The sequence below is a fragment of the Diadema antillarum genome, unplaced genomic scaffold (genome assembly GCF_040938485.1).
Source record: "Diadema antillarum isolate AM-2024a unplaced genomic scaffold, OU_Dant_1.0 scf00000171, whole genome shotgun sequence".
Lineage (NCBI taxonomy): Eukaryota > Metazoa > Echinodermata > Echinoidea > Diadematoida > Diadematidae > Diadema > Diadema antillarum.
In genome coordinates, this window is record NW_027271060.1 from 221,077 (window position 1) to 247,559 (window position 26,483).

Sequence of the window (26,483 nt, forward strand, 5' to 3'; positions counted from 1 at the left end):
ACATGAGCGGGATGGTAAACTTTATTAAGATTCAGGTTGTCATGAAAGCAAAGTAGCACATTCAACTGTTAAACATATACAAACATACCTTGGGGAACATTGTATGTTCACCTACACATCCACAGGTGATCATTATTACCACTTCTTCACAAAACTTCACAATTTGCTCATTCATCTGATCAAACTTGGAGAAAGATTTCCGAACATATGGAATTCACTGGCTCTTATAATGGGCTTGAAAATGTGTACTATTTGAACATTTGATGGTATACCACAGAGGAATTCATACAATATTATTTGCAAATTTGTTAAAATGCACTAAAACCATTCTTTATCTTAACCCCTCTCAATTAAAACAGAGGAAGGAAAAGAGGCTGAATTAACATACATGTATTTTGTGTTTCTCTCTTTGGAACATTAAACTTCTGACAAGGCCAACGGTAATATGAATACGAAAGAAAAAACAACAAACAACCACACACACATATACATCCCTAGAAATCAGAACATATCCTTGGTTCATGTCCTAAATATGCTACAGCTTGTTTCCCCTAAAGAACATGATTCACTGCCATGTTTAAATCACTGCCCTTCCCTTTTATACCTGATGACAGCTGCACATCAAGCACAAACATGATTACGTGATATGGTGATTTAATGTGGCAGCAATCGTCGGAATATCGCAGCAACCTGGAATAACCAGGTACCGTGGCTCTTGGGATCCTTATTGCTGATATATCATTTACGGCTAAGGCCGCAACACTCCGATACCTTCACAATAGCTCTGACAAACACGTCTGAGCAAAATCTGGGCACTCTGCCTGTTGGCTTTTCATTGTGTTTCCAGAGGAAGCCCCAGATTACAGCATGAACAGTCATTGGTCAAAGTGTGTGCGGAATAATCAGCTTTTTCTGGTCAGGATATGATCCTCAAACTGCATCTTTGAAATCTTGCGCAGGAAAAGCTTGGAAATTGAGGTACTTTGCTCTATTTCCGCACAGAATTATGCATGTATTAATACCCAAGCATGATTGTACTGGGCAAAGTTGTTTCGACGCAGTCAAGGAGAATGTTATACAAGCGTATAGAAATAACAATAGATGTGAAGGATAAATGGTCCAACTGCTGACTTTACAAAATAGAGCTACCTAAACTTGCCAGGAAAAAACAAAACAAAAACATGAACAAAACAGAGTCCATTTGGACTACCAAAGAATTGACCTCTTAAATCTAGCATATTTAGCAAGCATTTGATTATCAAATATGTGGATGATGCAGTGATGATGCAGAAAAGGATACTGTAAAACGAGGAATGTTAGCGTGCATTTTAATTTCGCGAAGTTTGCAAGCGGCAACATTCGCGAGATTAAATTGCACGCATAAGTTTTGCCTACACAATATGCATTGGATGCCAGTGGTAATTCGCGAAAATTTCATGCTGCGAGAAAGGCAGTCGGCTCCAAACAGCGAAATTTTCATGCCGTGAATATATCGTGTTTTACAGTATTGATAAATATTTTCATAAGTTGGAGAATTACATATGATAGGTGTCAATAGTTTTTGTTTTAACTGTAAATGTTGAGTCAATGTATTACAGTTGTTACGGTGAATGTGATATTGTATGTTAATATGTTTCAGTTTCAGTTGCACCTCGTGACATGTCTTTGGGTGTACTTGTAATGTAATGTACTGTATGTAATTTGTTGTAATATCCAATGTACAAAAAATTCCACTGCAGAACAATATCAAAGCAATCATTCTATTTTCTTTTCTAACACTAATGTTAAAACTGCCCTATTAAAATATCTTTACAGTAACCAGGAGACAGCGCATTTACAGTCCAACATTATTACCATTATAATGTACGGTGTATATAATGCATGATCATACAGGACATTCACCACTCCCCTAGTGAACAGACAGCATTCTAGCATTGCCATCCCAAAAGGACATCTAGCATGCTCTTGGATCCGTAACTACATAATGACCCAAAAATGTTGCGATGATGTGGGCAATAACCTCTTCATGGGGGGGGGGGGGGGGAAATACCTACGTCAATTCAGCAGACAATTTTGAATCTCTGTTTATAAGAGGTTACCCTCATTTTCTAGACAATGTAATACACCTAAAGACGGAATCCCCTCATGTACAATTAAATGTTCAGTCTATGAGGCAGACATGCCACATACTAATCAGGGCTCCAACATATCATCATTTGTACGGTAGTAGACCTTTTCACTTTGAGGCTGTCTAGAAGAGGTCGTGAGCACACTGAGGTAAAATATCACAGACGGAAATTCATGCAACGCTTTTGTTGGCACTCCTAGATGCACAGGTAGCTCGAGCAGAAATTTGACTTATGCCATTTAGCAGACCCTGCCGCCATATCACATCTCCAGACAAAATTTGATGTAAAAGGCTGGGAGAGGGAGGGGATGGAGGACTTGGGGAAAAAAGTGCTCTTACATCTAGTGTACTGCATTCTGAAAAGGTAAGGCAGTGTATTATTGATAGATCCTTATATCACTGTGTACATCAAGAACACCCAAGTCTCCCAGACTGAATGTTCCACTTTTCCTAACACTTCTGGTCAATTCCATTGTGACTTATGGGACAAAGTGACAATTTTCGGCAATTTCAAACCAGTATTTTGAGAAAATAGTTGCATCAAATGCATTTTTCTCAGTTCATGGTTAGATCCATCATATCACAGTTTATGAAAACACCATACTTAGTTTGAAAAGTATCATTGCATTACGTACAGCAATGAAAAATTGCTGTCGTAACTTATGGGACATTTGAGGACCACCGTTTTTCACATGGGAAAGTAAGTTCTGAAATATTCTTACACACAGAGTCTCTGGAAAGATATTTTCTTTCCTGAATGTAGCAAAGGGTTGGTGCTTACCCTGAGCCAAGTGGTATGAATATCTAGTCATTGGTACAGTAGCAGGATAGGGAAAACCAGTGTGACTGATGGGACACAAAAACGTGACTTATGGGACGCTATCAACTACCACATTTTGAGATTGAGAGAATAATATTTACTGATGCCGGAACAAGTTCTAGAACATCATGAAACCAATCTATGACCAAAGAACATTCAGAAAATATGCCATCTGAGAATTACACAAGCTGTATTATGGTCATAATAGTGTATCAGAAATGATACATAAATTCTGCAAAAATTGGCAATTTCATGAAAAATGAAGGTTTTTCGGACATAACTCCACTCCACGTTCACCGATGTTCACAAATGAGGTATCAAAAATCCGTTGTGAAAGGCTGCTTTGAGTAAACAATACCAGATCATCTAATTAAGCTTCATTAATCATCTATACTCAATAGTTTGATTTTCATAAAATGCAACCTTTCCGAGGAATTGACCTGCTAGCAAATTTATTGGTTTTCTTGGTTTGAAGTTTGCAGCAAAGAAAAACCTACATTGTATCAGCATTTACGGGTGCTTACAATAACTGTACCCACAGCAGGGCACTACAAGACTATGTATCAGCTTACAATCCAAGTAGCCCCAGTGTAACAAATATTTGCCTGACAAGCAAGTGCTATTTTTGCAATAATATGCACAACTAATTACACAGAAAACATTGCTTAACTATCAGTGAAGAACACCGATAATATCATCTGTATCAGCAGCCAATAAATCATCTCTTTTTCTATTTCTTTTCGTTAACATGTAACAGAAAAGTATCCCAAAGCATTTACTAAACATTATATGTGGGTATAATACTAACACTCTTTAGTGTATGGGTGTGTGTGTGTGGTTTTTTTTTAAAGAGACCTTGGAATAAGGCGACAACTTTCTTTACACACTGCCTACATTACAGTGTATAGTGAGTTGAAGTCATGTTAGTGGCATCCCACACAGGAACATGATTTAGCCTCTTGCTTCTTTCTGTCAGAGCCAAGCGCCTTCAAGCAAATGCAGCAAAATCTTATCTAAAATGTACCACAAACTGTGCATCATGTATGGTACACCCCTTTCACCACCTCCACGCACGCTAACACCGTAACACACAGGTATGGCACTGACCCACTTTGAAATCAACAACATAACTCAGGAAACAATGAACAATGCATGTTTCACATATACAGTATATACATTGTACCTACTCCATGCTTCGCCTGACACAAGAGTAGAGTGATTACTGAGTATTTTGTTTGCTTTCTGCACCGTGTCAAGGTTGTCATCTCAAGTTTGGGCCATGTGCCAAGAGAAACATACACATATCTGCACTACATGGTCCTCATCCTAGCCTTGAATGCAACCCACATAATATTCAGTCATATTTCAACTTGAGCAACTTTCCAGTATGGTGGCTAATTGACAATGTCTACGTCTGAACATGTGCCTTGCTTGCAAGGAGTGTAACGACAATGTAGTTCACCTGGTTGGGACACACTCTGAAAAAACATGACAATTTATCAAAACTCTACATGCATGGTAGGGCTAAAAATAACCTGAATTGTGACCCAGATAAATTATTGAACAAGCAGATACATGTATAAGGCAGCTGGTGATTTGAGTGGCTGGCTGTAACTTATGTAAACGTGTAATATTCTTGGGAACACACCTGGAACTTCAGTTCTGATACCACACCATACATGTACCTTCTCCAAATCCAGGACTGCCAACAGTCAGGCACCAGAGCCAAAAAAAGGTTTTGAACAGCACTCAGGGAGATATCTTTGTATAATGTATATCTTACTAGTCAATTACACATGTGTACTGTATGCAAATCCAAAATCAACAAGATTTTCACATTCTCACTTCAGAATACTACTGTTTTCAGGAAGCCTCTTGCACAATCAGTGAGACTTGGCAGGCTCTGGAATTCGAGGCAAATATCTGCCTGTGCTTAATTTGGTTCACAACGAAAGAATGATTCCATAAATTACCTCTTATTCTCAATAGCAAATGACTAGTAGGAGTCATACCAAAGAAAGACAAACTATGAATGTGTCTAAATCTTGTGAACCACCCCATACAAGTTACCACTTGAGTTATCACTTGAGCAAATTACAGTGACCTTATAACACAAAGCCTACAAAAGGTCTGGAAACATGCATTTAAGGTCCACCCACTAGTTTCAGGTAGTCAGTTCTTTCTGACAGTAACCCTTTCTTTGGATCTCAATTAGTAGTATGTGAGTAGAAAAGTACAAGTAGCAACATAAAGAATTGACCACACACATAGAGTAGGTATAGACACTACAGTGTGCATCTTCCATGTATCATCACACATGCATGAAAAGTGGTTTCGACTGAGTGCATGCAGGGGCCAGCACTATGTAATCTATGCTGCATGGTTGCATGGAATGGTGTATCATAACAGCGCATCAACTCATCAAAAGATTGCACAAATACTGTCCCTTTGTAGAGTCAGTAGGGATTTTTGAGGTGAAAATAATATGTGATGTGTGTTTACGAGTTCTTTATATTGTATCCGTCTCATAAAGAACAAAGTCCTTTCTCAGCGGTACCCTTTGATGAATGTTTCAAGTTCTAGTTTATCAAATAATATCTTCACAGTGGTGGCCATGGAGAATAAATACCCTTTTTCATTCCACGGGTAATAAAGGATGGCTCAGTGCACTTGATTAGATGCTAAACTTCAGTGACTCTTGTTTATAAAAACATCACTCCCACATGTTTGGTTTTCCATCATTTATTTTAACAGATTAGGTACGTCGAATTGTGATGAATCGTACTTCATTCTACCGCTGAGAACCTCCTCACTCAGATTTTAACACTATCAGAAAATCTTTATCGGGGAACATTTTATTAGTTCTAAGATAAAGCTCATAATGTTCCTGGTTTTGATATTGACCAGAACACAATGATCTGTTCCCTTGAAGTTCAACTTAGCCCATATTCCTTTCAGCAGTGATAATCATAGTGCTTGTTGATAGGATACAAGCCCTACAACAGTATTACATATTGATATACCATAGGTCCACCATTTTTCCCCCCTAAAACATGCCTAGTTTTTCATGTCTCTAGAAAAATTTATCTCAAAGAACCAAGCAACAGTTTAAAATCTAATGAAGTTACAACCCGTTATTAGAGTCTGTGCAATCATCATATGTTGCTGTTACAGGAAGTTCTGTATGTGACAGATCCTACCAATTTACAATGAGCAAATGTCAAAGAAATACGCATATAAACTCACACACACACACAAAAATATAAACAGTAGTCTACGCATAATTGGGTACGACTTTCATGGGTACTCTGCTTAATTGCCGAACAGGCTGAACAAACAGTATATCGTTCTTACCAGATAATCAGGTAGGCATTTCAGTTAAATGGATATAAATTTTTCAAACAAACATGATCTACTTTTATAGTTTCCCATAGAAAATATTCAAAATAGGTCTGAATATAAAGTCTGAATACATTCTGAGATGCTGATAGGCAATGGAGCTCAGTTTCACGTATTAACACGTTAAATGTGCTGAGTATGCTCTATTTGCTGTATCACTACAAAGTAGAGGTACATTTTTCATGTCAAGGATGTTGTGCGACTTTAGCCTTCACGAGAGTCAGACAGACTAGCTGTGGCCGTAGCATGACATACCATGTAGTGTGTGTGATACAGGTAGGTGCATAGTGTGTGGTATCTGTGATTTTTTAATACTGAAACACACTCGGGTAAATCAGCTGCACAGCTTAATTGGGTGAAAAATGCTCTGGGCGACAATACCCAATTATGCGGCGACTACTGTTCTCATTTTTAAACAAATGGGATGACGATCTTGATGTCGGGATTAATTTACCTGAATCATATCTACTATGTCCACTTTGTTGAAGAAGACAAACGAACCCAGCGTGGAGAGCATGTTCTCCTCAAAGACTGACGGCGTTGGGAGGATGACATCCTGAATGTACTGAACCCGGTAAGTCTGGTGGATTTTGTTTAGAAGGTTCCTGTTCGTGATGGGTATCACTTCGTGAAAGCTTGCCTTCGAATTCAAATATTCCCTATGTCTGTGGGGGTCGGTGCAGCTGGGGTCATACTCCAGGCAGCCGACCACGTCGTAGATGAGTTCATCCGAGAAGAGGATCTCCAGGAGTGACGTCTTGTTGAGGAGGATGGTGTTCTTCATAATTTCATACAGAAAGTGCAAGCTCTCCGTGTTCTCGAGGTCCTCACAAATACAAAACAAGTCAATAAGCTTGCGAATGTAGTTCTCCTTCTCTATTGCTATGGCGAGCTTCTCCCTTTTGATAGGCGACTGCAGCGAGGTGCTGAACAGCTCCGCAACCTCTTCCAGTCTGCTGAGTTCACAGGGAGGTAGCTCAATGGGCGTGGCTGCTTCTGGCAGTTCCTCAAACCTGTCCTCTTCCGATTCGTCCACCACATCTTGGGTGATGTCGACTGACGGGTCCTTGCCTTGCACCTGTTGATAAGAAAGAGTAAAGTTTGGATCATCCGAATTCTAACATGACTATAATCAGAATATGAAATCATCAAGCCTATGGATTGTCTTGTTCAATAACAGAACATGTCTTTTACCAGGAGAAAGTATCCTTGCCAGAAATCTCATGTGAATAACAAACACACGCAGCACATCGGCAGACAATTGACAGAAATTAGACGAATGTTTCAGTACAATATCCTCAGTATCGGTTAAGTCATCTGATTTAACATCTAATGGGTGCTGTTGATGAGTCTTTCTGATGGCATTACTGGTAAAAGTTTGAGATATTTATGAGACTGTTCACTATGCATTTCCCCCGCTCCTAACTCAACGGAAATCTACAACTGAAGAGCTAGCGGCGGAGCTGTGATAATGACTGGACATGTCTTTCCCTTGCTGTGATTAGCTAGCAGCAGTGCTACATGTAGCAAAGTTGCTATTCTATGCTAGCCTCAGCTCTCTTTGGCACAGTGCGCAAATGCAGAGACTATGTACAATGCACACACTCTCCCTACCTGATCTTGGCTGCACTAGTGCTGAGGGCAGCTAGCTAACAGCACATGTAGTCAATGAAAATGCAGGCTACAGTTGTCCCATTGATATATCATGGTAAATTTTCCACTTGCTCTACAAGCCAGATGTATTTTAATCTAGAAGGTAATGGCTGTAATGTCAGATAAAGGTGTTTTCAAGAAATGGTTGCATTTAAACTTTTGAGTACTGGCACTGAGATACAAATATTCCCTCAGAGGGAAAGCTGTGTACTTTTTTTAAGGGGTATCACTCTGTTCCCCATATGATCAAAATCATACCGTACAAATGCATGTGCATGCAAGCAATCGTTGATGGGCACAAGAGATCTTGATTGCACACTTCTGAAGTGGCATTGGTGCCTTTTTCATTGGCCTTGGTGCCATTTACAAAAAGAATCAAAGGTCATATGCCTGCAAGTACAGATGTCTTAATTTAAAGGAGACTTGATGCCCAAATAGTGGCTTTAGTGCCTTTTCTATTGGCCTTCGTGCCTTCAGAAAAAAAGAATCCAAGGCAATGTGCCCTATTTTTACAGTTGCCTTAATGCAAAGTGGCCCTAATTTAAAAAACAACAACAACAAACAAACTTAATTAATTTGCGGCCTGAACACTACATTAACAATTGATATGATAAACAAAAACATCACAATCAATTACACTTTCAAAGAATTAAGGAACTGGACAATTAGCCATACTGTTCTTCAAACAGGCGAGTCTTAAGTTTCTTTCTGAAACTGTCGATGTGGTTTCTGTCCTGAATACGGGTAGGGAGACTTGTTCCGATGATGGGGGGCAAAAATGGAAAAAGCTCCATCACCACAACCACATATAATGATGGGAACGAGGACAATTGTGAGCTGTGCTCCACATGATGATCTGAGATTCATATGTGTAGCCTACTTGAGTGAGATAAGTACCTGACAAATGATTTCCCAGATGTCATCACAACCAGCTCTCTCCTGGAAACTGAGAGCCAAGTCATAGTGGTCATTCTCAGACCATACGATCAGAGTTTCCTGGTGAACAAAGACAATGAATGACATGAAATCAATGTTTACAATAATTTCAAAAAAAAAAAAAAAAAATCCGACAATCGTAATTCAAGACAACCAATTTGATATAATATGTTATTGTGCTTGTAGTATGATGACAAAACAGTAATGACTGGACATGAGTTACATCACTGTGTATGTATACAGATGCAGTAATCATTAAGTGATAAAATCCTTTCCTGAATAAAGGAGGGCTCCTTCAAATGTATCTAATTTCACGTATCCAACTATTTCTATAGAAAATCAAAACAGTCAATACTTACATCAAGAGCTTTATAATAAAGTTATTTTACTTTGATGGTTTGGAGATGGAAGTCCATTTGAATTATTTTGATATTTGTTACTGAATTTTGTTTTCTTACATACTTACTGTTACTGGATGACTAAGTTTCACTCACTTTGCAATCTGCATCATCTAAACAGGTAGATTCTTGAATAAATGTAGTAACACTTTTGAAACGGAATGACATCAAAATATATATCTGATCTTTTTCTTTTTTCTTTCCTTTTTAGATTAAGGCAGATTCTTGGATAAATGTAAGAACACTTTTGAAATGGAATGACATCAAAATATCTGAAATTTTTCTTTTTTCTGTCCTTTTATGCTTGCTCTTGGAATTTATGTAGTAATGGTACTGATAAAAAAGAATGGTGACCTGAAGCATAGTTAATTTGGGATTCTATTTATTATTAACAACAAAGTGTCCCATTGTTTTTACTATTTTCTTCTTTTTTCTTACAAAGTTTAAATTATTGAATGGTGTCTGATCATCAGAGGCAGTGTTATGAAGCAATCCTTTACAAGCTGCAAAAATGAATGTTGTTTTTACAACTATTTCAAGGTTTTGCTGTCTTCTGGTAGCATATTTTCATTCCAGCCAGTACAACTTACTTGCATCCTCAATCAAATTAAAAGTAGTATTAGCTAAAACCAGTCAAGTTGAGGGATTTATAACAAGCTTTTATTGTGTTCAGTGGAACAAATGGAAATGAACAGAAAATTGTTTTCATGAAGATAAAACCTTGATGAAAAGCTTTACATATCTTACTCACTTAAACTCATCCCACCCACCCACACACACACACACAAACACACAAAAAATACATGATATCACTGATCATGTCACAACACACACAGAATAAAACGATTTCAGGAAAGACGTACTTTGCACCTGTTGAGATACACAATAACACCCACTACAATGAGGGATATTTTACACCTTGGGTATGTTTTTACACACTCGAGTGCGATCTTGAGCTTTGAACTCCTGCAAAGTATGCATTCATATTCACGCTACGCTTTATGTTTCATAGAAATTGCAAGATATAAATCCAAAGTCCATTAAACACAAATCTATCACGGAATGGCAATGGTATCTGAACTGACATCTTTTAGAGACAGTATGTCATCCTGGATAGTATCAGAGATTATATAAACAAAGCAAAAGGTTGACAAAATCATACTGAAGATTAAGTTTCAGAGTTTACAGATGAGTCAAAGATATGCATGTTGCTGCTGAATGAAATCTTAATTATAGCGTGTTATAGAAATTGTAATCAAGCCTGGTTGACAAAGCTATTCAGTACCAGCACCAGTCTAAAAATCAAGGGAACTTTTCACTGTATTTGCACTAGTAGTAGAATAGAATATCAGCATCTCATTCCACTGTCACCATATCACTGGAGAACATGCACTTTTCCTGAAGTAAAAATCAGTTTTATATCTCAACTGTGTGGCAAGGAATGCAACAAAAACTGACCTGTTGCTTCTGGTATGCAGTGTCTGGCTGGATTTTGGACTCCAGTATAATAGAACCTGTATCAAATTACACACACAAGAAGAAAACATAAATATGAGATATCAAACCTACAATGCATTTGTCTCATTATGTTCACGTAAGAATGTGGTATGAGCAGGCAGAAAAAAACATTAAATAATCAAATAAAGTAAATACTGTAGGTGGAGTAAAATATGCATTGTGATTGGTTAGATTGCATCACATGATTGTGGAAAAACTTCCGTGTAGTAAAGTAGCACGGCCGTGCCACTATACCGAACGCTTACAACACACCTATGCCTTGTCTACGCAAAGATTCGCGCAGCGAGGGACGTAGGACAGACAAGGCCAAGCCTTTTTACATGCGCATGTGTAGAGCACAGGACGTAGAGTCTGCTCAGAAATACGCATACGCGGCTCTGCTAGCTATACATGTTGTACGTACACAAAGTTAGTGTTGCTCTGCATGCTCCGTGCAAGAAATCAGTATGGTGAGTCCAACGTTAGATCAAGCAGGCCTACTTCTAGGTTATAGGCCTACAAAATGTACGGAAAATGCATGTAGAGTGTAGATCAAGGGGCCTATTTACTGTAACTCCAAATACTGAATTATCCCTCATGCAGTTCTACTGGTATTTACCTCAGCCTACAGCCTCAGTGAAACAAAACAACACTCGCGATAATTCAGTATTCATCGTTCTACAATCCAGTATAGTGCATCTCAGACCATGCCCTATTTGTATAATATTGATCAGTCAAATCTAACCACATACAAGCAAACAACTGCAAGATCTGGACAAAGACCATTTGTGCTGAAGATGGATAGCCTTAGGTGAACATTTCTGTGCCACTGGTAGATGCAGTGATTTTACACAAGGCATAAGATCAACAACTTTCAAACAGACAACGCATAATCAGTATGCTTTGCAAATTGCTAAAAACTTCCAAGACAACATAATAAATGTTTGTTTTCCATGACTTTTTGTCAAAAACAAACACATTGTACAATTCTTTGAGGTTACTATGACCACCCAACTGGTAAGGTAACTGCAATTAAAAAAGAAAAAAACAATTCTATTTATCACACACACAACACACACACACACACACACACACACACAAACACAAACATACACACACAACAAACCCTGAAGAGCATGTGATATCAATAGTCCATCACCATGTCTTCAGGATAGAAACACTAATGCATTGGAAGGCATGAATGATGAAACTGGCATACTTATGTAGATGTACAGTAGCTACATTTACATGTACACCGTTAATTTTCTTTCAACCTTTCACGGCATATGTTTCAAATTTTCAAACTGCACCTGCTCTTATGCAATCACTACATAAAAAGACACAGGTGTACCTCCACCTGATGGTGTGCACATTGTAAACAAAGCAAGCAATTATGGCAGGTGCAGATTTTCTCTGCCATAAATACAGCAGAAAGTAAACATGATTTTAAGCACACAAGAAACACATGGCACATTGTGTTCATTCATATTTATAATCGTGTCGCTTGATCATCCATACAGGCCCACTGATGTACATGTACAAATATATGAATACATTGTACATGGCATGCAGCATACTTGCTCATCATCCAATGCAACATTTTCCTCATGCCCCCCCCCCCCCCCTCCCCCCCGGCATTCACTTAAAATTCACTACATGTAATTTTTGCCAGGGACAGGCAAGGTTTTCGCAAGTTTTGTGGTTGTTAAGGGCAACTTTTGTGAATCGAGCATTGATAGAATTTGAATCCACTACCAAAACTGTTTTATTGTCAACTGCAATGACATGTGCACAAATGTCTACATACACAGTGACAAATTACATTCTTGGTAGGTTTCCTTCGTGTATATGTACATGTAGGTTTCAGGTTTTACTACATCCTTTCAATATGAGCTACTATGACCCTTGAGCTTAAAGAGGATGCAAAAGAGTTCTATGACCCAGGTTTACACTATACTCTCCATATCAACACCATGGCTAAAAGGATCAAAAGTTAATTCTGCTTTGCCCATTGCCTATTATACCTGAATATTAAATGTAAGCTTTCACTCAACAATTGTTTTTCCTTTATTTACATGTATAGATGAAATACTTTCCAACAGTGAATGGAGAAGTTTTCATTTTTTTTCTTTCTATAGAAAGACTGATTATTGGGTGCTGAAGTAGAACTATCTCCAAAAGTCTTTAGCCTGATTGATCTGAACAAAGTTAGTTCATGAAACCAAAGCTGTTAATACTCATTTCAACATCTTTTTTTTCTAATATACCTCACTTTCTTTCCATCTTGAACATATTTCTTACCCGTCCAAACTGACATGCTGTAGATGTTTATATCATGCCACAAAATAGGGCATGCACAAACAAGGCTCAAGTCATTACAACTGTTTAAGACATAATTCACTAAAAAATTACTCTGATGTATAAAAATAAACAATTTAAAAAAATGTGATTTCACGACACAAAGCATGATTTTGTCACTTGACAATGGAAGGGAAAATGTGATAATCCTACATTTATAACAGAGTCAAAAGGTGCTGTTTAATGGAAATACTTGAGAATGTCTGGCACAGGTTAACATGCAGACATACTGTACATGATGTAAGATCACACAAACATTCTGACATAACACTGCTAAGGAAGAAGTGAGGATATTATGTTTCTACAAATCCTCAAATCTAAGCAAATCTAATCTTCAAGCAAACCTTCAAGCAACACATAATCCTCAAATCTAACTGTACACATCTCCTCCAAAAGGTAATAGAATCATAACTTGGACCTCATTAACATAGTACATGTTATCTTACACAGTAGTAATAAAATGACAAAATAACCACATAGCAAATAAAGCCACCATGCTAAAATTTTGCTACTAGTGAATTTCTTTTTTTTTTACTAGTGATTAATAATGGAGCCTTCGGCAGAATTTCATGTAAAGAGACTTTATTAGTAGGTCAGCATATATTTTACTATACATACTCTTGCTCAACAAACTAATGGTCTTTCTACAGCGTACTTGGTTGCCATGAAAGCATAAGTCATATACAAATGTACATGCAGGCCTACTGTAATCAGATTAGAAAAGGTTATTGACTGATATGAAGAGCTGTGGTATCAATTTTAAGCATATTTTCCCCCAGCAACTGCAGTCTAACAATACATACAGTACATACATCCATTGCTTGTAGCACATGGATACATTTGTATCTCAGACCACGGGTATCATTGACATGTTACTCACACTTGATAACAATGATGCTAAGATTGACTGACAAGTAATGATGGTATTTTCCTGTGTTTTTGCTGCATGAGAAATAAACATCTACATGGTTACACAGTGAGATTAATACAGTTGAACCTCTCTTATCCGGCCTCCCTTTATCCGGATCTCTCTATTATACGGACGCAATCTCGCCGTGATTTTTTTAAAAAATAATTACGGGAGGAAAGGGGGATTCCAAACTCCTTGAGAACTCCTACACAAACACACATGAATTACATATTACTTCCAACATGATTAACATACATTACATCAAATTTCCTTCCAAATTGCTTACCTTCAGACATTTTAACATCCCCAAACATCCCCAAATCATCGCAAGAACATGGACAGATTATAAGCTCGAGTCCTCTTATATCGCATTGCCACATATAGGTCCATACACAGCCGTCGATATGACTAGATAGACATGCATTGTTTCGAGTCATTGGCTGAGGAACGAATGATATTGAACACTCAAAATTTTGAAGCGTAGTTTAGTCGACTCGTACTGTTTATTTTCAAGATCTACTTGATACATTTCTTAATAATTATTTAGGTAAATCATCCCAAGAATTTATAAAAGAAAATGATTTCATTCTTGCAAACACGAACCTCTATTTTGGGGTCTGTTACTGAGTGTAACAATGAAAACGTTGCAGTATACATATTACTACATGTGGTACTACAATGGGCTACATCAGTACATGTGTATGTATATGTACATGTATAAAGCATTGAGTCTCCCGTATCCGGCCAAATCCCTTATCCGGATGAGCCCCGGTCCCGACTTGTCCGGATACGAGAGGTTCAACTGTACTACAAATTAATACTGCAGCAAAACCCCCAAGCAAACTACTGATGCAGCATTATGGTGAACTGTGTGCATACTGATAGATCAAGAGTATCAGGCCAACTTCAGGTCAGATATAAATCGTATCATCTGGAACAGGTGCATGGTCAACATTAGCAACTGCGCCAACAACATCTAGTCTGACATGGTTTTCTCAAATTTCAAGTTTCTGCTTCAGACAAGCTAACCTGATGCACGATGGCGATATCTCCAGTTTCAACTTTTCTACCACTGCAACAAATGTCTCACCTGCACCTATTGATGTGGTGTGTTTATCCTCTAGCAATATTGGATAGGGTTTACAGACAATACAATGTACACTGTATATTAACCAATCTCATGTTGAAACTTTTCAATGGCATTATTCAAGGCCAGTTTGCCCTCTAAAGAAGAAGTACCTACAGTACAGTGTAAACAACAATCGCAAGAGTATTAGTAGTATGTGGTACAAGCATGTGAGTGAAATTATTATTCCTACGCCACAGCACTTTTTTTCTCTCTCTTTTTTTTTTTTTTTGGGGGGGGGGGGGTCACCACAGAACTATGTATCAAACATTTTGGTCTTGCCAACCCAACTGCACAAGTTACCAGAAGAGACTGATTTTATGTCACAAAGTCTACAGTAGGTACGGTACTTTAGATTTACCCTCATTTATATCTTGTAAAATTGTACATCATACCGGTATTTTGTTGTTATTTTGCACCACAACATGGGACCTTACAAGTTTCATGCATCTTTCTTGGCTAATTATAGTAAGGTACATTGTATATGTACACTGTACATACAGGCAGCACAACCACTCAATCCCTTTAAATTTCCAATTCACATATTGTACCATGTATTTTCTTTTACTGCAATTTTGTGTGATACTATTCTGATATTGTTTACTTACATGTATGGAAAGAATTACTGCAATTTATCACAAGAACTACAGTACATTTTTGTGAAGAAATTTTTTTTCATTTTTGTAATCATGTTTTGTTCAGATAAAATGAAATGTCATTCATAACACAACTAATAAAATAAAACTGATAAATATCACTTCCAATATCACTATTATCATCACTGACATATCTCTTTTTACAGATACAACACTATACAACTGGCAAGAAAATGGTAAATCCTTGTACCTGTACTCTTTCTCTGGATTGTCTAGATGACAATTTGTAAGAGTATGTGTGTATGATAAATCAGTTAATCACATGACTTTCAATATCAAATCATAACATTTTACTGTTCTTGTCAAGTTTTATGAGGGTCAAATTTCAGAGCAAACAGCCTACCAGTACATGCAGGCAGGGAATGCATGCATTCTTTTGCAGTGTTGTCAGCACCAGCATAATCTGTTACACTTTGATTTTGCATTTTGTTAAATTGCAATGCTAAAGAGACGGTGTGGATCATGTTCCTACCCACGCGAGTTGTCCTATGTAAACAGTTGATCATCTTTATTGCCGAGTTGCATGCATCTGTTTGAAAACTTGCCAAAATATTGAGCATTTTCTTCTTCCTCTGCCACACTTAAATCAAGTTTGGTAGAAAGACCTGATGACAGCATCTGTAGCATACAAAAGGCATTTTCACATCAGCCTGATAAAAATCCAAGCTCGAGATATTTTTCGTGATCGCAAAGTAGCACGCTATTTCATTTCCTATTCAAATCAGCCCGAAGAGAATTAGCCTGAAATTTTTTTCGGGCTAATTCGACAGCTGAGCATGCGCAAACAGTGTCGGGTATACCAGTAGAGCGCGCGCTTTCCAAAAATTACCCGTGTGATCGCCATCACACACGCTAGGCACGATGGGATGCATCGCGCTAATTTCTTAAGGCGATTTCACATTATCAAATAGCTCGCTAGTTCGCAAATTATCTCGCTATTTCAGAAATTTCCCAAGTTGGACTCGAGAAGTTTTCTCGATCAGAACGATATGTATTCACATTATCAAATAGCGCGCTATTTCATGATCGGGTTAATTTCCCAAGTCAGAAAATAGCGCGCTATTTCGAAAGATCGGGCTGATGTGAAAACGCCTAAGAACTCCTCAAGAAGCACACAACTCTCATTGATGGTGTGTAGACATGTCATATTTCTACTTTCTGTCAGCCAAAAGGCATGCGATCACACTAAAATCATGATTATATTATGTTTGAACATGAAAATACCAATAAATCTTGAAGCTGAAAATGGCACCCCATTCTTGTAAATGAAATCAATTTTGAAGAACATCAATACACATTGTAGCTCTTATTCTAGTGCCTATTGTTGTGTATACATTGTATGATATGATGAAACTCATTCCAATACATAACCTGTGAGTTTTCTTCCAATCTTACTCTGCTGAACTTCAAATTGAGCTTATTGAAATGTCAATTAAAGTATATCAGTTGGCATTAGCCTGTTAATACAGTATATGCTGTGCAATACACAAGGTTTTAATTTTTTTGCGAATTTTGCAAGTCAGGTGCTATTTGCAAATTTAACACCAAAAAATACTGACGCTGATCCCCACATGAATGTAACGTGCATACATACATTTCTCCATTCATTACTGTACTCCGCAAACACAAATTTAACCACTCACAATATTGCTGGGAGGCCCCAATTTCTGAAAAATTAGACTCGCTAAAAATATGCCATATACAGTAACATAAATCTCAAGTCATAATTTTTCCCATACCACAGCATCCCTCTACTACTGGGAATTCAAAGGTGTGGTGTTTGCTGTTGTTGTTGTATTTGTTTTTTGTGACAACTTTTTTTTTTCTCTCTCATTGCTGCCTTTCACCCCAGAGAGGTGCTGCCTTAAAGTACAGCCATCGATATATTTTTTTCTGTATGCCGGTCTGTCTCTCTTCTGAATATTCAAGAATTGATCCACAGCTGGTTTTTGTCATTGCTCGCTATACTTCTCTATCAAACTGTTACATTTCTCTGATATTTAGAAGTCAAATGGTGAAATAAGTGAAATAACATTGTCTTCAAAATCTTCTTTCATCGCTTTTTTATTTTATTTCTCACTTTTTTTCTTTTTTCTTTTTTTTTTGGGGGGGGGGTCATTTCAATAGATTGTGAGCACATCTCTTATAATTTCTTTACATGTTGACAACTTATCAAACAATTGAGGTATTGCTCATATGGCCAAAATTTTGAAACAGGACCCTAGATAGACGGGCGCTTATGCAGTTTTGTACTCCATCAGTATTTTCATATTCTATGCTAGCCACAACGTGAGATAGGGCCAATCATGCACTTGAGGGTCCTATATTATCGGTACCTCAATTCGGGTACATGCCAAGGTGATGTCCCATGAACCACCATGCACTGATGAGCAGCTGGCAAGCTCCTCTGGTTGTATGGAACGCCGTTTGACAAGCAAGGTGGCTAAAGCCCGCCTCACACTGAGATTTTGACTAGCAATAGCTTACAATCCGTTTCAATACAACACTGAGCGATACAATGCGCCACTGCTCTCTGTTGCAGGACTATCTAGCTTGTGTGTGTTGAGTTCCATGGCACCCTGTCCCTGCTCATGAAGCACATGGAAGGGCATTAAATTTCATCGTATGCACCTTTGTGTTTATACATGTATGACATGAAAGTACACTGCTGAAAGGTCATTTGATTTTATACACAAATATCAAACACAATTTGATAATCACAGATTCATATGCAACTTTGCATGATTCTCATTCAATGCAACGTTTTGGGTGATATTTGCATTTCATGTCAAGTTGCATTTAATTGCAAGTTGAATTTCTAGCAACAGGGCCCAGTTCAATACACGTTTCAAAAGCCAGTATACCCCGACAGTGACAATTCATCACATTTGCTTGCTAATAAAGCGGAACATGTGCCTGTGCCAAGCATATGCGCATACGCATACAGTATGACGAGTAGCGAGCGGATCTTGAACTTGCATTCATACAAATTACATTGTAAATTCTACACACACTCGGCAATGTTTATCACAATAATTTCAGTTTCCTTATTCATGGTCAAAGTTGCATCATAAGACATCGTAAAAAAGCTGAAACAGGCGAGAATAAAAGTCGGTAAAATTTAACACAAAATATAAATTATTCTAGCGTTAGAGTGCTCTAGGTTCTACAGTCATTTTGAGGTCAAAACTGTGTGGCCCCCAAACAACCCCAGGATAGCCAGATATTTGGAACATTGAACGTTAGGCCTAGATTTAGATACTAATCAGAAGATCATGAGGATAATATTATATTCTGCGGTCTCTAGTCTATAGATCAACAATCAATGCAACATCAGGCCTAGGTCTACAACATGTACAAGATCTAGCAATGCCGGCAATCGTGTACTTTATGGCCCTCTATTATCGGTACCTCATTTCCCGGACGCCAAGGTGATATCCCATGAAACACCATGCACCGAGCAGCTGGCGAGCTTCTCGTGCTGCATGGAACACCGTTTGGCAAGTGATACAGTGTAAGGTCACTAAAAGCCTGCCTCACTCGCTGCGCTTCTAGCTGCGCAGCTGACACGTCGAACACTGTGCCATCGCGATATTGCATGCCTTTGCCCTCCGCGGCAGGATTATCAAGCTTTACATTCATACTGTTGGATCGCAGAAACTTTACATGATCATGGTGCAAAGTTGGCAGTAAGCCTGTGATACAATAGCTTCCATTTTTGAACATCCTAGCTAGCCACAACAGTTATGTGATTATATTTTATGCCTCCTTCATCCATCCTGACCCCATCACAAATCGCGCCAACCACCCACGCGGGCGCGGCTTGTGTGTACGTGTGTGTGTGTGTGTGTGTGTGTGTGTGTGTGTGTGTCCATGTAGTGGCTGCCCATAAATCAGTAACTATACACAGCCCGGTCAATGTACACGAGTGCGTGCTTTGCATGGCGCTTGATCGGGCCGATCGGGCAAGTAAATCGGTAACTGTGTAGATCTAGACGATATAAACACTAAACAGACTGACAAATCGGGATAAGATTTTGGTGGGTTTTTTCCCATTATTTCACAGAATAATTTTGGTACTTAAGGCAATGGAAATACTGTAAAAGTGGATATTTTCGCGTGACTAATTTTTCGCGCTTGGCAGGGTCGAAAGAGTATCGCGTGTTTTTAATTCCGCGGAATCAAGACATCACGCACAGGCACATATGGCAAGCAAAAATATTCGCGTGCTTTTATTTTCGCGCTAGTTTCTGGTTGCGCGAAATGCGCGAAAATTTGAACACCGCGAAAATTTCCACTTTTACAGTAATGTGTCCTCTGCAATTCGTTGATTATTGATCCCCTGTTTGAGATATAACGTAGCGTCAATTTATTTAAAATCATGAATGAAGGACGAAAGTTTACCACTGGTTGCGTTCAGTTGTATGCCAATATGCACAGCACCCTGTTTGTTTCTGCCCGATTACGCTGCGCAGGGAAGGCCTGGGTGTTAGAGCAGGGAGGTGGGATCCCACCCCCCTGGTTAGAGCAACCATGGGTGCGTTTATAAGATTTTTTTTTTTTCTGGCCAGAAACAGTGTTTTGAAACACTGTTTCTAGCCGTAACTTGAAACAGTGTTTTAAAACGCACAAAATAGTGTTTCAAAACTGTGTTTCTGTAGAAACAGTGTTTTAAAAATCTTATAAACGCGACCGCGATCTCAAACACTGTTTAAATGACTTCACAATGCCTTGCATGTGCCCTGTTTGACCTTTTGCTGAAGAACAAACTGCACAGAATGAGTTGCGCAATGGCACAGTCTGAGAGAGAGCCCCAACATGCTCGGGGGAAAAGTCTTATAAACGCACTCCTTACAAAACCGTGTTTCAAATCAGTGTTCCGAATCAGTGTTTCAAAACAGTGATTCTCGGCATGCAAAATCTTATTAACGCGGCCTACGTGGTGTACAAGTGCTTTCATTATGCACACGCACACTGACACATCACACTGCATCCCAACGCAAAATCTCATATACAGGAACACAGCACTTGAACCCGCGGTGCCTGATAGGTACTCAAATTCCCACACACTGCTCGATTAGGGTAAAATCTCACACCGATAATATAGGGCCGGAAAGTTCACGATTGCCCAGTGCCAATGAAAGGGAGCATGGTTAAAAATGAAATGCACATCCTACGATTCACTAAATTAGATCACGATAGACTGTAACATTAGGGGATTTAGTAACTAGACTGTATACACAGCTCAGTTGCTGTAAAAACGAGACAGGGCTGTACCAGGATGGTGCACAACGTGAACATGGCGATCGCGTTGAGTTTTGATACTTGACATCATTTTTGTCACCTCAAACTCATTAAAGACAATCTTCATTAATTAGACTTCATGACTATGGTATCGACATCGACATACGCAACTCACAACTTACCGAAAACAAAGATTGTATGCAGCGTGTGCGAACGGTACAATGTCTTTCACTGATAATGTACATTGTACAAATCAGGAACTATAGATAGAGATCGCGTGAACTCCCGATTATTCAAAATGGCCGTCAGTGAAGGACAATGTGTGATTGAGGGTACCACCTATCGTCACCCACTGTAGCTCATTTACTCCAAAAGCGCAGAACAAATTCGCCTGAGTTTTGCCTCAAATATGCCATAAATACTGCAGTTATTGTGACCGTCCTGTTGATTCTGAATCTCCGTAGTGAAATAACGCCATTTTAGTGCATGCAATGCATTTTCTTTGCGCGGCTTAAAAAGGCACCTCAACATCGGCACCCCCTCCCTAAATAGGTAATACACATGAATTTCACAGTCATGCTTGTGTAACTGTGTTTTTTAGTTTGTGTACGAGTTTGTTTTTTGTGTCTTCATTATTATTATTTTCATAGCTTATGGCGCTTAATCCCACGCGTACTTTATCGTTCTATGCGCTAACACTAACAGCTATGATTAGGGTGTCGGATCGCGCCCTTCCTACCTTCGTACCGTTTGCGCCCTATCTCACAACACGCAACTCCCATAGGACGCTGTGCAAAACGCGGGGTGCGCCGATTTTGGCAAGCGATTTTGAGCCGGATTTTGCCTTTATTGCATTTTCCACAGTCGATGCCGACATCAAATCCTCACAAGTTTGGTATCATATGAAAGAAGAAGTTTGTCTTCACATTGTATTAGAGCGCTGGTACATGAGTCCTTCAATAAATTGGTGTAAATGTCGTTAGAAACACGTGGATCCCCATATCTCAGCGTCTGCTTCGGTACTTATGTGTGTATGTGTGTGTGTGTATTGTATGTGTGTGTACCGTACATATACATACGGCCCGCCGCGTCTGCCGCTCGCTGCACACCCAGCTAGCTAGCTAGGGCATCGCAGCAGCTGCAGGCATGCATCACAGCTCTAACAGTTGGGCCGCCAGGGCAAGCCCTGTCAGTAACGTCAACCGGGCCACTTGTGTTGCAAACTGCGCTACCCCGGTCGACAGCAATCAACGCACGATGTTTGATACACACCAATTCCACAATTTACACAAGGATAATGCTAAATGCCATGTGCCTTCGTGTAGACTAGCTTTATACATAAAAGCAACCACAGTCACAAACAAAACACTATTGATAACATTGACTCTCGCTTTTCTCAGACAGCCGATGTGGCAGTTATCACATGAGTTTAACCATGCAAACAAACAAGTTGTACGTACGTAGAGCCACAGCTGTAAATGATCGGCCTACGCGTGGAAGACACGATTGAACAGGAAACTGTGAGTAAGATCGAGTAGACCTATTAGTTACAAATACCAATATTTGTTACTGAACTTCTAATCGAGGATATTTTCAAAAGACTGCTTTAGCCTGTAGGCCCTTTTGTGATAAAATAATGCTTTTATGGATGGTGGTAATTTGGCATCACTTTCACGCGAGTTGCTGCTGGGCGATTACTAGTACTAGTATGCTCCCTGTGCATATTATGCCCATGTGCTGTGTATGCAAGCTAGCTGCCTAGCTACATGTACATAAATGTACTGATACTGGCGCGCGGTGGCAAGGCTAGCTGCCGGAGGCAACATTGCGTGCGCTGTGGTAAAGGCATATGGGCACGGTCGGCTGGCGCATATGGCATCCTCGCTCTGCAGCGCAAATGCATGCTTTCGCGCTAGCTTTATCGCAGTGATGGGGTTGCGTGTGTGGGTCTGCAATGTAAACAACTGCGCCGTGTGTGGTATGTAAGGGTCGCGAGCACGTTGTATACACACACACACATACACAGTCACTACATGCGGTGTGACGACATTGTGGAGGAGTGGCTTCTGCGCTTGCTACGCATATTTTCTAACCGCTGTACGCTCATTATCCGATCGCTTGAGATCCTCACGCGAATGCAACTTTCTGGAGTAATGATTTGGACACATTTTCGAGTGTGCTCGACAAAAAAGTGGGTAATATTGCTGTGATTTGAAAGTTAAATTTCTCGAGATAGAAACATCATTTCGCCATGAAATTTGAAATGTGCCTTAATGATGCAATTCTCTTTCACATGAAATAGTTCAAAATTCATTTTTCAGAGAATTTCAAAAGTTGTAAAAATGCTTCAGACACCCTACTATCATATGCGGGGTGCCGATGCTGAGGTACCCTGCCGATACGTGGTACCCTTACCATACCGTTCGCACACACTGCATGTAATCTTCATTTTCGGTAAGTTGTGAATCGTGCAGACCCTAGACCCCGTCTATGTCAATATCGATAACGTAGACATGAAGTCCAATTAATGAAGATTGCTTTTAATGAGTTTGAGGTGACAAAAATGTTGACAAAAAGACCGGTCTGTATATGATTGTCGGGGATATGTTCCGCGGAGACTGCGTCTGGCTTCACGGATCCCCTCCTGGAGGAGAGCGATAACGTCAAAAAAATAAGACTCCTCCGGACAGACGGATCTTTCTAACAAAAATTGTGTCAAGTATCAAAACTCATGGCGATCGCCATGTTCGCTTTGTTGTTGTGCACCATCCTGGTACCGTACTAGCGTACTAGTATGGGTAAACTCAGCCCCCCAGCGCGTGCATAATAACAAGTTGTAATGCACGCGCTGGGGGCCCCAAGTTTACCCGCTAGGCCGAGTTTACCCATAACTACAGTAGATTCTATCGTCAATTACCGTATAGTCGCCACTTGCATGCATTTCCTATGCACTCCCAGGTTGGCAAACTAACGATGGGCACTGAATTAGTTCGCCGCCTATACTAGCGCGCGTGTTATTAGCGCATGTGTTTATACACACACTTCAATGTAGGACGCATTGTGTATCAGCACGTTTGAAAAACTTTGTTAATCTGCCACCTAAAATCCATTCATATCAAAAACATTCTCGCATTAAAAATGATTTTGTCACTTGTTACATGATATGGTAAAATACATTTGGATTAGAATCTACGTTACTACGTACGATTAATTTGTGTTTTTATGGAGGAAAAAGGTGAATTAGGAATGTCTTTTTTTGAGGGCGATGAAAATCCGTCGCCCCAGCTGATCTCCGATTGCGGCATGCGTTACATGCGATGTGAATGTCTGGCGACTTTTGGTAGTGCCGACTTAATGGTAATCGACGTTACAGCCCCGTCGCATTTTTACAGCGGCTGGTGGATGGGCTGTGTAATGTTTACAGTTAACGTTAGGGATTTAGAGGATTCTACAGAAAATTCTCGATGTTTTTAATTACATTGGCAAGTTTAACCGTTTAATCGTTAATAGGAGATCAGACTAGATTCTAACTGTATTTATTACTAGGATTCTAACCATGCTAACATTACCCGTTAGCCTAACCTAGGTGGCTTACTTTAGTTTTGATCGAGAAAAAGAGGAGTGCATGCATGGCCCATGGGATGCCAAGCAAGCCAAGGATTGATGTGATAAGCTACAAGTAAAAATTTATTTGTAAACTTAGCTGTCGAAGTTGGCATGTGAAGAAAACATTGGCTCTAGTTAGGCCACTGAAAGAAATAGACTATAGAACAACCACTATGTAATAGTCATGCATGAAAGCAAGCTAATTGTCAGTGAACGGCTACGGTACATAAGCTAAGAAGCAAGTGAATAGACCACAGTCTCGTTCAGTAGTTGCCCGCAGGTAAAGGGCCATCGCCTATTGCAGTTGGGTCTAGCTACGTACCGTCCGTTTCCGAACAAACGAGCAAACACATCCCATTCAGTCGGTCCACCAAACATGACGATACATGTCCAGTGCCTTTATCATCCCACTGACGCTCATCATTCAGCACATAAAGTTTAACTCTCCTCCTTGTATCTGACATTTTGGAGGCCAAATACATTCCCGATCCACCAGAAAATTAGGATTTTTCAGGGGGACTTTCTCATGTCGCGATACGACGTATCATCTACGATAAACACTTCACTTCGCAGCCATCTTGGTTGGGCTTTACACACAGCCTGACGGGTTTCCCGCCCTATGAATATACAATTTCCAACTTAGGTGGTGGTCAAAGGTCAATGTTGCTGCGTGCGGCAAGTTTAAATAACTTTTGAGACATCTCCAAGCCGAAGAACTCAGATCTTTGGGACATTGTTGAGTGAAAAAAAAATAACACAAAAGTTAACCATTGCCCTGAATCCCAGGAAAAATATTTCTCATTATTGAAAATCATGCTGATACACCTGTTAGTGTGTTAAGTGGCCATATAGGCCTAGCTCCGTAACAGCAACTGGCCAATACCACGATTTTGCCAACTGTCTAAAATTTGTCTAAAATTGATTGTTTGTTTGTTTGTTTTTTAAATCGAAATTAAAGTTGACCAGTTACTGTAAAGCTTTGATCTCGATTTATCAGTAGATCATGATATAATATTTCCCGCTTCTGAATTGAGTAGGGACTAATGTGTGGGTTATGTCATCACAATCCCGGGTCTCAAAATCATGGTAAATTAATCTCAATCACATAATTCCAGTCACTGGTGAAGAGTTGAAAAGAAAAAAAAAATATCTTGGGATATTACAGTAATACATTGAAGCAATTGTATGGAAGTGGCAAAGTCATATGAAATAGCTTTGTATTTACTTTTCTTCACTGTGCATCCATTTTGTTAGTCTTGTGAGGTATATAAGGGATATTATATATATATATGCCTATATATACTTGGTGATTCTATCCTTCTATGAAGAGTGCTCGATATCCTCAAAGGAAGAGCTTTAAATAACCGAGTGGACTTGTTCCAATACTTCTGTCTATATATATACATATACAATCATATATATATATATATATATAAATGATTGTATCATGAACATGGGGAAGCCCAAGTTGAAGATTAGACCTTTAATGATGCTCACCTTTTGTTAAATATAGAAAATCATCAATGTTCTATTACACTGCATGTTTCGAGCTCATATTTCAAATAGCAAAGCAAAGCAAAAGTTCACTGAAATCAGAAAAAAAAGCAAGTGTTGACACTTAATTCATATTTTTCAATATATAGGCCTCTATTTTTTTGTGAACAATAAGTCACTGTCCACTTCAATCACAATGCAAATCACAAAGGTGTCAATTGGACAACATAATACATTACATGGACAATAATCTAGCAT

General features: G+C 39.1%; 1 protein-coding gene across 2 annotated transcripts in view; it reads right to left on the bottom strand.

Annotated features, from left to right (window-relative positions):
• The window catches only part of LOC139722775 (serine/threonine-protein phosphatase 4 regulatory subunit 3-like), a 41,029-nt gene extending 15,745 nt beyond the window's left edge, over positions 1-25,284 (bottom strand). For both annotated transcript variants that reach the window (XM_071634062.1, XM_071634061.1), the window contains exons 1-4: positions 25,054-25,284; positions 10,793-10,848; positions 8,898-8,996; positions 6,802-7,425 (exon numbers count right to left, since the gene is read on the bottom strand). In XM_071634062.1, coding sequence (XP_071490163.1) covers positions 6,802-7,425; positions 8,898-8,996; positions 10,793-10,848; positions 25,054-25,213 — 939 coding nt within the window. In that variant the 5' untranslated portion in view covers positions 25,214-25,284. The remainder of the gene's footprint in view (positions 1-6,801; positions 7,426-8,897; positions 8,997-10,792; positions 10,849-25,053) is intronic.
• Positions 25,285-26,483: the final 1,199 nt, after the last annotated feature.